This window comes from Panthera tigris, chromosome A1, assembly GCF_018350195.1.
Source record: "Panthera tigris isolate Pti1 chromosome A1, P.tigris_Pti1_mat1.1, whole genome shotgun sequence".
In the NCBI taxonomy this organism is placed as follows: domain Eukaryota; kingdom Metazoa; phylum Chordata; class Mammalia; order Carnivora; family Felidae; genus Panthera; species Panthera tigris.
Window position 1 is genome coordinate 79,461,280 of NC_056660.1, and position 9,270 is coordinate 79,470,549.

Here is a 9,270-nt window from a genome sequence, read left to right on the forward strand (position 1 = left end):
TGCGTGGGGGGCACAGGAGGCGGCCTCTGGCCCCTCGGTCACGCAGATTTGCCCCATGCTGCCCAGCTCACCGTCCACCGTGGTGGAGACATGACGGTCCCGGGACACCCGGACGCCTCTCTGCACCTCCAGACTGTGGGAGAAAACAAACACCAGTCTGGCAATTAGGAGAGAAATCGACCGCCTCCCCACTGGCAGCGCCCACACCCGCCGAGCACGGACGGGCACTTGTGACCGTCGTGTGGGCCGACACGCAGGACCGGGGGGCTCCCACAGATCTGCTCGCATGGGGACTGTCCTCCACCGTCTGTCCTCCGTCAGTGCCTGAGGCCGGTCCTGTCCCATGCCGCAGTTCTGTTCTGCGAAGCAAATACCAAGTGAGAGATTCTGAACCAGGGACTCTCATGGAAATGCAGAGTCGGGCTCCTGACAGCCCCTGGTCACACGTTCACCGACCGACCTGCACGTGACCTTTTGCTCTCATGTGTTTCTGTTGAAAGACACCTTATTTGATGTGTGTTGTTGATACGTTGACGTGGACCTCGCGGCCACCGGCTCGGTCTCTTGCCCGAAGGAAGCCCCTGTGACACACGTGTCCGCTGTGAGCACGCCACAGCTGTCCTGAGCTGAGGAATGCCAGATGGCACTTCGGCATGATCGGGGAGGAGGGGGGACAATTTAACAGTGAAATCACCAATAAGAAGCCCAGAAATGTAAACACCACAGCACTAAACAGACACAGGAAGAATCCTTGTTGACACTTGGAGCTGAAACGAGGACGTCGGCAGGCACGCAAGAGTCTGCCTCTTCTACTTGTCCAGGAGGGACGCCGGCACTGAGGGCGCATCGCCAGTAAACCCCGCCGAGTACGCGGATCGGCGAGCGCAGAACCCGCGGGCGGCGAGGATGGCTGTGCAAAGCTGGGACCCAGGCTACCGAAGGGAGGGCGACAGGGCAGACTGGGAGCGTCCGTGTGGTCCTTCTGGACCAACACGAGTGCTAGCCACACCCGGAACCTTCCATCCCAACCCAAGTGCTAGCCAACAACAGAGCCAGCCTTCCAGGGCCCAGGGGCCGTCCTCAAGTACCACAGCCACGTCGGCTGAGCAAGATCCGTGGGACCCTCCAGGCAGCAGGAGGGGCCGGTGGCTTCCCCACGCCCGCAGTGTGGCACGGTCCCCGCCTCCCCTCACTGCCCCTCCTTGGCGGCTCTGCTCCTGGACAGGAGGGGAAACGATAGATTGAAAAGTTGGACGGTGATGGCAAAACTGACTTCTGTTTCTCTCCGAAGGGGAACGAGGCCCAGTCGGGAGTCCGGGACTTCAGGGATTTCCAGGAATCACCCCACCTTCCAACATCTCTGGGTCACCTGGTGACAAAGGGGCGCCGGGCATATTTGGCCCAGAAGGTAAGCAGGACTCCTGTTTCTGTGTGTTGCAATCTGTGGGGCAGGACCCGGCGGTGACCGGATTACTGTAGGGATGGGACAGACTCTCACTGCCACCTTGAGGGACATTGTGCAAAGGGAAATGGGCCACACGCGCACGGAGGGACGAGCACTGTGTGATGCCACTGGTAACAAGTCCCCAGAGCATTCAGATCCAGGGACGGAAGGGAGAATGGGGGAAGCCGGGGCTGGGGGAGGCGACAGAGAGTCGCAGGTGAATGGGGGCAGAGCCCCGCTTCCGGAAGATGAGAAGGTCTGAGGTGGACCTTCCTGGTGTGACGATGGCCACACAGGTCCTTCAGTGCCCTGAAGTACAGGTGTACTCAGTGCCCCTGAACCGCACACTTAGAAATGGTTGAAATGGGGGCGCCTGGGTGGCTCAGTTGGCTAAGCGTCCAACTTCAGCTCAGGTCCTGACCTCACAGTTCATGGGTTCGAGCCCTGCGTCGGGCTCTGTGCTGACAGCTCAGAGCCTGGAGCCTGCTTCGGATTCTGTCTCTCTCTCTCTCTCTCTCTCTCTCTCTGCCTCTCTCTCTCTCTCTCTCTCTCTCAAAAATAAGCATTAAAAAAATTTTTAATTAAAAAAAAATGGTTAAAATGGTAAGGTTTATGTTATGTATATTCTACCACAATAAAGAAAACTCGTCCAGTGTTAGACATGCCAAAGACGCCCCCCAGACAGGGGACTCGACACCTGGCCCCCCGGGCACGTCCTGCAACACATGCCAGTGCCGGTTGGCCATGCCCGTGCCCTCCTCCTGTGTAACGTCTTTCTGGTGACACATGTCGACAGGTTATCGAGGGCCCCCGGGGCCACCTGGACCTGCTGCTCTCCCTGGAAGGAAAGGAGACGAGGGCAACCCAGGAGCCCCAGGAAACCCCGGGACCAAAGGGTGGGGCGGGGACCCCGGGCCCCAGGGCCGGCCTGGCGTGTTCGGGCTCCCGGGAGTAAAAGGTAACGGTGCCCACGGAGGGAGGGCTCCTCTTGTCTCCTTTTGCCGGGGAGGCTGGCGGCACCAGTCAGGGCAGGAAGGGGGGGGCAGGGCTGGAGCCCCCACACAGACGTGTGAGTCCTCTGTGTCCTGCTTGTCTTGAAGGACCCAGAGGGGAGCCAGGACTCATGGGAAACACAGGAGCCACCGGGAGTGTGGGCGACCCAGGCCCCAAGGGGCCCAAAGGAGACAGGGGACTCCCAGGTGAGTGGCCTTCGCACACGCACACAGCCAGCATCTCAGGTGGGTGGCCCCAGGACTGGGCTTCAGGACGATCCCTGGCCCTCCGGGCTGGGGGACCCCTCCGAGGTCTCCCTCTGAAGTGCCACGCTGGGACCCTCTGTGGCTCCCGCCGTGACTGGGTGACTGACAGCCGCCGGTGAAGGGAAGGCCCTTAGCGACCTCGCAGACGGGTTATTCTCTAGATGGCAAGATGGTTCCAGGAAGCTCCAAGATTGGTTTCAACGGATGAAAACAATGGAATACAGATCATTGCAAGGAAGACAGGGGGCGCCCCTGTGTCAACTGGCCTTTCTTTGCCCTTTCCAGGTGCCCCCGGTTCTATGGGATCCCCTGGGATTGTGGGAATCCCCCAGAAGATCACCGTCCAGCCAGGGCCAGTGGGTCCACACGGAAGGAGAGGCCCCCCGGGGGCACAGGGAGAGATGGGGCCCCAGGGCCCCCCAGGAGAGCCAGGTAGGAGCCCTGCCGGAGAGCCGCCAGGGAAACGCCTTTTCCTGCTTGCGTTCTTCTCGCTTGGGTTTCCTCCCCGGGAAGCCTGTGTTGAGCATCAGTGACACTGAGCACGGTCATGCCTTCCATGGTGCTCACACCCGTTTCGTGGCTGTGCAGGTTTCCGAGGGGCTCCAGGGAAGGCAGGGCCCCAGGGAAGAGGTGGCATTTCTGCTGTTCCTGGATTCCGAGGAGACCAGGGGCCCATGGGACAGCAGGGGCCCATCGGCCAGGAAGGTGAGTGGCAGACGGAAAGGGGGCAGAGGGCAGGGGGTTTCTTCCAGGTCCACTGAGGGTCTGACCAGTGTTCTGTGGTACGTGGGGAGGGATGAGCCAGCACCCAGACGAGCAGAAAGACGCTGCCCCTCACCCAGGCTGTGGCACTCGGTAACAACACCTGTGCCCGTGAGGGCACCCAGTCCAGAGTCCCCAGACAGGCCGGCCCCCTTCCTTCCACTGACACGTCCGCAGGTGGCTCGGAGAAGGAGGCAATCAACGCACTTCGAGAAACGGGCTTTGTTATGATCTCAAAGGTCTGGGACAGTGAGCTGAAGGAAAGCAATTGTGTTAGTGGCAGCCATCGTAAAGTCTGGTGTCACTGATTTCTTAAAATGATCTGTACGTACGCAGGGCGGGATAGGCCAGAAATACCAGCAATTTGTGCACAAAGAAGTAGATTTGTTTCAGTCCCCCCTGAGCTCACTGGGAAACAGTGGTAGGAGTGAGTCACATTCAACTGGGGTGCACGACCGGTGTTCCCATCACAGGAGCGTGCAGTCCGCTGTCCTCCGCACGGACCCACCCATGGCCAGGAGGTTGCGGGCTCCGTGGGGGATGTATGTCCAGGGACACACGTGGGCAGAGGGGAGTCATCCAGGCTGGGAGACCAAGCAGCAGAGGTGGAGGGGACATCCCGTGAGGAACAAGTGACAAGTGGAAGTGTCCCTTGGGGGGGTGGGCAGGGAGCAAGTCAGGATCAGCACGGACAGCTGATTCCCAGTGTTTGAAGGGTCGTCTTGTTGGAGGCACAGTAGATGTTCCGCTATGCTCCGGGAGCAGACTTGAGCCCTGGGTGGGCACCGTGGGAGGCAGAGTTCTAACCCAGACGTGCCCAGCCACAGGGCTCTTGGGACAGAGGAGGCCCGTTTGTTGGGTGGGGGTGAGCCGCAGTCCTCTGGGCCCTTCGACTGGCTCCGCACCTGCCCCTCGTTCAGGGCCCTGGCAGGTCCTCCAAGGGGCACAGCCAGTGAGGGCCAAGCTTCAGGCAGAAAGCGGGCAGCAGCCGCAGAGGCCAAGGTCCACACAGCAGCTGAAAGGCGGCCACTCTCTCCCGGGTTCTAGGGGAGCCAGGCCGCCCGGGGACCCCCGGCCTGCCCGGCATGCCCGGCCGCAGCGTCAGCATCGGCTACCTCCTGGTGAAGCACAGTCAGACGGACCAGGAGCCCATGTGCCCCGTGGGCATGAACAAGCTCTGGAGTGGGTACAGCCTGCTGTACTTTGAAGGCCAGGAGAAGGCGCACAACCAGGACCTGGGTAGGTACCGCCCGGCTAGCCCCGGCCAATTCGGCTCCTGGTCAGCATTGGCAGCTCTTGGCTGGACGGGCTCCTGCCGATCGAGGGCACTGGGCCCATCCACATCCCTGGGCTTCCAGAAGAGATGAAAATGGCCTTTGAGAGCTCCAAAGCTCAGGTCAGGACCACGGAGGCTGCGGCCTGCACAGGCTCAGGGGTGGCCCCGCCTGCCCTGGAGGCCACTAGAAGCTTCACCCCCAGCTTGGCTTTTCGCCGCAGGCTCTGTAAACGGTCAGGCTGGGGCCGTGAGGGGCGGGGGGTCACACAGAGCCCCCAGGAGAACAGATGTGCATTCAAATAAGCCTGGTTGCCAAAAGGAATTGAAAGGACTTAAAAGTGCACAGGAAGTGCAGCGAGCACACATGAAAAGTCGGGGAGGGGCAGGGGTACCTCCGTCCGAGGGGCCTGTGGTAGGGACAGGGGTGGGGAGTCCCTCAATCCGACCCCGATGCTGTGTGCACATTCCCGTCTACAGGTTCCACTTCCGAAATAAGTTTAACAGAACACAAAGCGGGACGAACGCACAGGGCCAGGGCCTAAAACACAGAGCCGGGAGCAGAGCCTAGGCGGTGGGGCCCGCGCTGGGCAGGCTTGGTGGCAGGTGCCCACACGTTGTCCCCAAGCCCAGTAGGCAGCCCATTTGAGCAGGGAAGACTGTGCAGCTCTAATTCATCCTCTCTGCCCTGAGATAAAGGCAACCTTTGTACCCAGGAGCAGGGGAGTGTTTGGGGTTCATACGGACGGAGTTCCTTCGGGCAGGGCCCTTCAGGGTGCAGGAAGCCAGGCCCTTATCTTGGGTCCCATCAGGGGTTTCTCAGGGCTGGTCTTGAAGACCCCCAAACAACATAGGCCTCAGCCAGGTGCTACTTCATGAAGACCCCACTCCATCCAGGGATGTGTGTGAAAACTTCTAGAAGGGCAAGGCTGAAATGGCAGGGCAGACTCCAAAAAAAGGAATTGGAAACCGCTAGCTCGGTCCCCTGTGCGGATCTGAGCCCCGCCGGGTGGCTGGTGGGCAGGTCCCTGATGTGGGGCCTCTGGGACCTGGCCCGGCCTGGAGGGGCGTCTTCCCAGCCACACTCAGCTGCGACCTCTTTCCACAGGGCTGGCGGGCTCCTGCCTGGCTCGGTTCAGCACCATGCCCTTTCTGTACTGCAACCCGGGTGACGTGTGCTACTACGCCAGCCGCAACGACAAGTCCTACTGGCTCTCCACCACGGCCCCGCTGCCCATGATGCCAGTGGCCGAGGACGAAATCAAGCCTTACATCAGCCGCTGTTCCGTGTGTGAGGCCCCAGCCGTCGCCATAGCGGTACACAGTCAAGATGTCTCCATCCCCCACTGCCCAGCTGGATGGCGGAGTCTGTGGATTGGATATTCTTTCCTCATGGTATGTGGTACTTGCCCGCTTTCTCTGTCTGAGCATGGAACTGGGTGGAAATCTAGTTCCTCTCCCCAACACACCCTGCCTCTGTAAGAATAATCACACGGGACAGTTGCTCAGGTTGCACACTGCACAAGGGCATCTGGCCCAGGGGATGAGAGCTGGAATACAGCCTGCACTTTTGCCTAAGCACTTTGCAAACTGAGCCATGTCAGGCATGGGCTGCCCCACCCACAGGGGCCCGTGAATTTGCCATCAGGCCACTGTACGGGCTGCAATTAGGATAAACTGGGCCACCATGATAGCAGCCCTTACGGTTTTCCTGCTTACTCCACCACTGTACGGAGAAAGGAAAGGCCAGTGACGACAGTAGGCCTTGTGTTTACATTCGTCATAAGTGCCATAAGTCATAAATCATATAAATAACATAACATGTAAGCGATAGGAAAAGGTAAGTATTCATATCTTAATATTTTTAGAGGTATCATTGCTGCAATAATTCGAAGCACAGAATACTGAGTTCTGTGCAAAGACAGGCACCTCCCTACTTTTCGAGAAACTGATCACGGCCACGTAAGGTGACTTTTGAGGACAGAACAAGCCTGTGTGGTTACACGTGCCATCGGGGTGCGTCTGTGTGCAGGTGTGCGTGTGTGTGTGTGTGTGTGTGCAGACTAAAGTCAGAGCCCTTGCCGGCCAGGCTGTTCCCAGCTCTGAGGCTTCCCGCAGGGTGCTTCCTCCTGACCCTGGCCCACCGGCTCCCTCGAGGTGTCCTTCCAGGGCGGGGCCCTCCCAGGCCGGCCTCCTTTCCTTCACACCAAGTGGGGCCTGAGGCTCCCTCCCACACCAAACGGACTGTGGGGCTCTGGGCTGGGGGGGCTCCTGCATTCTGCGAGCGCAAGCCTTTTTCAAAGCTTCTTGTGCTTGTGGCTTTGTTTAAAGAGGTTGACCCAGGTTACCCGCCCGGGATGCCCCAGAACAGCCTCCTTTTTTTCCCTCACACTGTGGCTGAGACACATCCCTGTCCCACAAGCCACAGGGACAGTGTGTGTCCCACCAAGCCTGGCGGCCCATTTCTCTATGAGCTTCGGGCCCCGGGGGTCCCGTGCGTCTTAACAAGAGCTGCCGCACTTGTGACACCACGAGAAAGTAGCAGGTGACAGAAGTGAAGACGAGGTCCCCTCTGACGCCTCCCGCCTCCCAGCCAGCAGCCACACGGTCCTCTCAGATGACCGGCTGCCTAATTAACAACCCTCTGATTGAAAAAACAATCATTACACAAGTAGTACCTGTTGGTTATCGAGACACCAGCAAGGGGAGATTTCCAGAACCACTCCCAGTCTCTCTCTAGAAGAACAAGCGAGGAGGAGCTGTCGAGGCCACTTTCTTTCTGACTTATTTTTACCTTACCAGCCTCACGTGTGCCCTGCATGTTGACTTTAGTTTTCCTTTGAAAAAAGAAAAAAAAAAGCAGTTCACACGTTGGTATCTGTCCTGCCAGGTGAACACACTTCACCCTTTGAGTAGATGATTCGGGAGACGGTGTTTTTCCCCAAGACGAAGTCAGCTGCGTGTGCTGGTTATAACCTGCTTCTGCTCTGGGCTTCCCTGAAGCTCAGACGGTGCGCGTGGGCTCACGTCCCTGTCCCTGCACCGTGCCTGGTGCGTGGGCCACCCTGGTTTATTGCAGGCGGTCTGTATTGAAAGCGCAGATAAACTCTGGGGGGTGTTCAGCTGGGGGGGAGGGGGGAGGACGGTGCATCAAAGAGCCCGGGCCGTCCCCCTGCGGGCACGCTCACAGCCCTGCCCCGTCTCCCTCTGTGCAGCACACGGCGGCCGGCGACGAAGGCGGTGGCCAGTCGCTGGTGTCTCCGGGCAGCTGCCTGGAGGACTTCCGCGCGACGCCCTTCATCGAGTGCAACGGGGGCCGTGGCACCTGCCACTACTACGCCAACAAGTACAGCTTCTGGCTCACCACCATCCCCGAGCGCAGTTTCCAGGGCTCGCCGTCCGCCGACACCCTCAAGGCGGGGCTCATCCGCACGCACATCAGCCGCTGCCAGGTGTGCATGAAGAACCTGTGACGTGCGGGGGCCGCGCCCCGCACGCGCTTCTCGGGGGGCTAAACTCGGCCGGGGGGGCCACCTTGGTGCTCACTCTTAACTTATTACCTCACACGCCGCCCCCAAAACCGATCTCATCCTCTCTTTCAAACTCTGACGGAAAGGCTGCCAAAGGAATTGAGCGCCAGCGCTCACACCAAACAGCCCGTGGGCACCCGCAGGGGCTTGGGCACTGGCGACACCTGCCTCCCAACAGAATGGTCACCACCCGAACACCCCCATGAGGCCGTGCCACAGTGCTCTGCACTAGGTGTAGCTGATGTCTCCACACGTGCCCTTAGAGTCACTGCGCTTCCAGACCCCGCAGACGACCCGCATTGTTGAACCCGCCTAATGGGGTGGTGTTGATAAGCGAAGCGTGTCGCCAAGGGCTCCTGAACCCCTCGTGCGGCTCCCACCTGCGGGTATCCGGGCCTCCGTGCTGGCAGCTCTGTTTCCTCCCAAAGACCCAGGATGTGCCTCTTAACCCCTCAGGAAGGCCAGATGTGCCTTTTAAGACTTTGATGGTCCCACATGAGCTCTCTTCTGTCCCCGCCCCCCCCCCCCCCCCCCCGCCTCGTCTTCACAGACCATCGGGAGACCTCTTAGCCACCTGTTGTCAGCCACGCCATGTGGCACACTGTAGTCAGAAGTGATGTGTCTACTGCCCCAGGTGGCCCCGGGGACTTACCCTCCATTCTTGGTGACTCATACTCCTATGACATATCTAACCTCTGTAACAAACACACAATAAAAGTTGGTTTTGAGCTTTTTATACCCCAAGGTGTTGACGGCCTTCATTCTCCCACGTCTGTCAAGCACAGTTTGCTGAACGAACCCCACACACCCGCCACGCCCCTCCCCGGGTCTGTGGTGTGGCTCGTCAGGGAGGTGTTTGTGTTTGCAGTGTGTTAGGGCCCACAGGAAACACCCCAGCCACCACTCACGGGGCTCAAGAGAACGGGCGCCTCACAAACACACTTCCCAAGTCATCTGGTTAGTTCTGACAGAACGTCCCAGGTCAGATCTCCGTATTTCCAA

The 9,270-nt window shown here is 59.5% G+C and overlaps 1 protein-coding gene across 2 annotated transcripts in view; it reads left to right on the top strand.

Annotated features, from left to right (window-relative positions):
* COL4A2 (collagen type IV alpha 2 chain) overlaps positions 1-9,006 on the top strand; it is a 173,947-nt gene extending 164,941 nt beyond the window's left edge. For both annotated transcript variants that reach the window (XM_042980099.1, XM_042980091.1), the window contains exons 41-48: positions 1,292-1,408; positions 2,241-2,402; positions 2,545-2,643; positions 2,989-3,135; positions 3,292-3,408; positions 4,513-4,704; positions 5,847-6,133; positions 7,954-9,006. In XM_042980099.1, the coding sequence (XP_042836033.1) occupies positions 1,292-1,408; positions 2,241-2,402; positions 2,545-2,643; positions 2,989-3,135; positions 3,292-3,408; positions 4,513-4,704; positions 5,847-6,133; positions 7,954-8,211 (1,379 nt within the window). In that variant the 3' untranslated portion in view covers positions 8,212-9,006. The remainder of the gene's footprint in view (positions 1-1,291; positions 1,409-2,240; positions 2,403-2,544; positions 2,644-2,988; positions 3,136-3,291; positions 3,409-4,512; positions 4,705-5,846; positions 6,134-7,953) is intronic.
* The last annotated feature ends 264 nt before the right edge of the window (positions 9,007-9,270 follow it).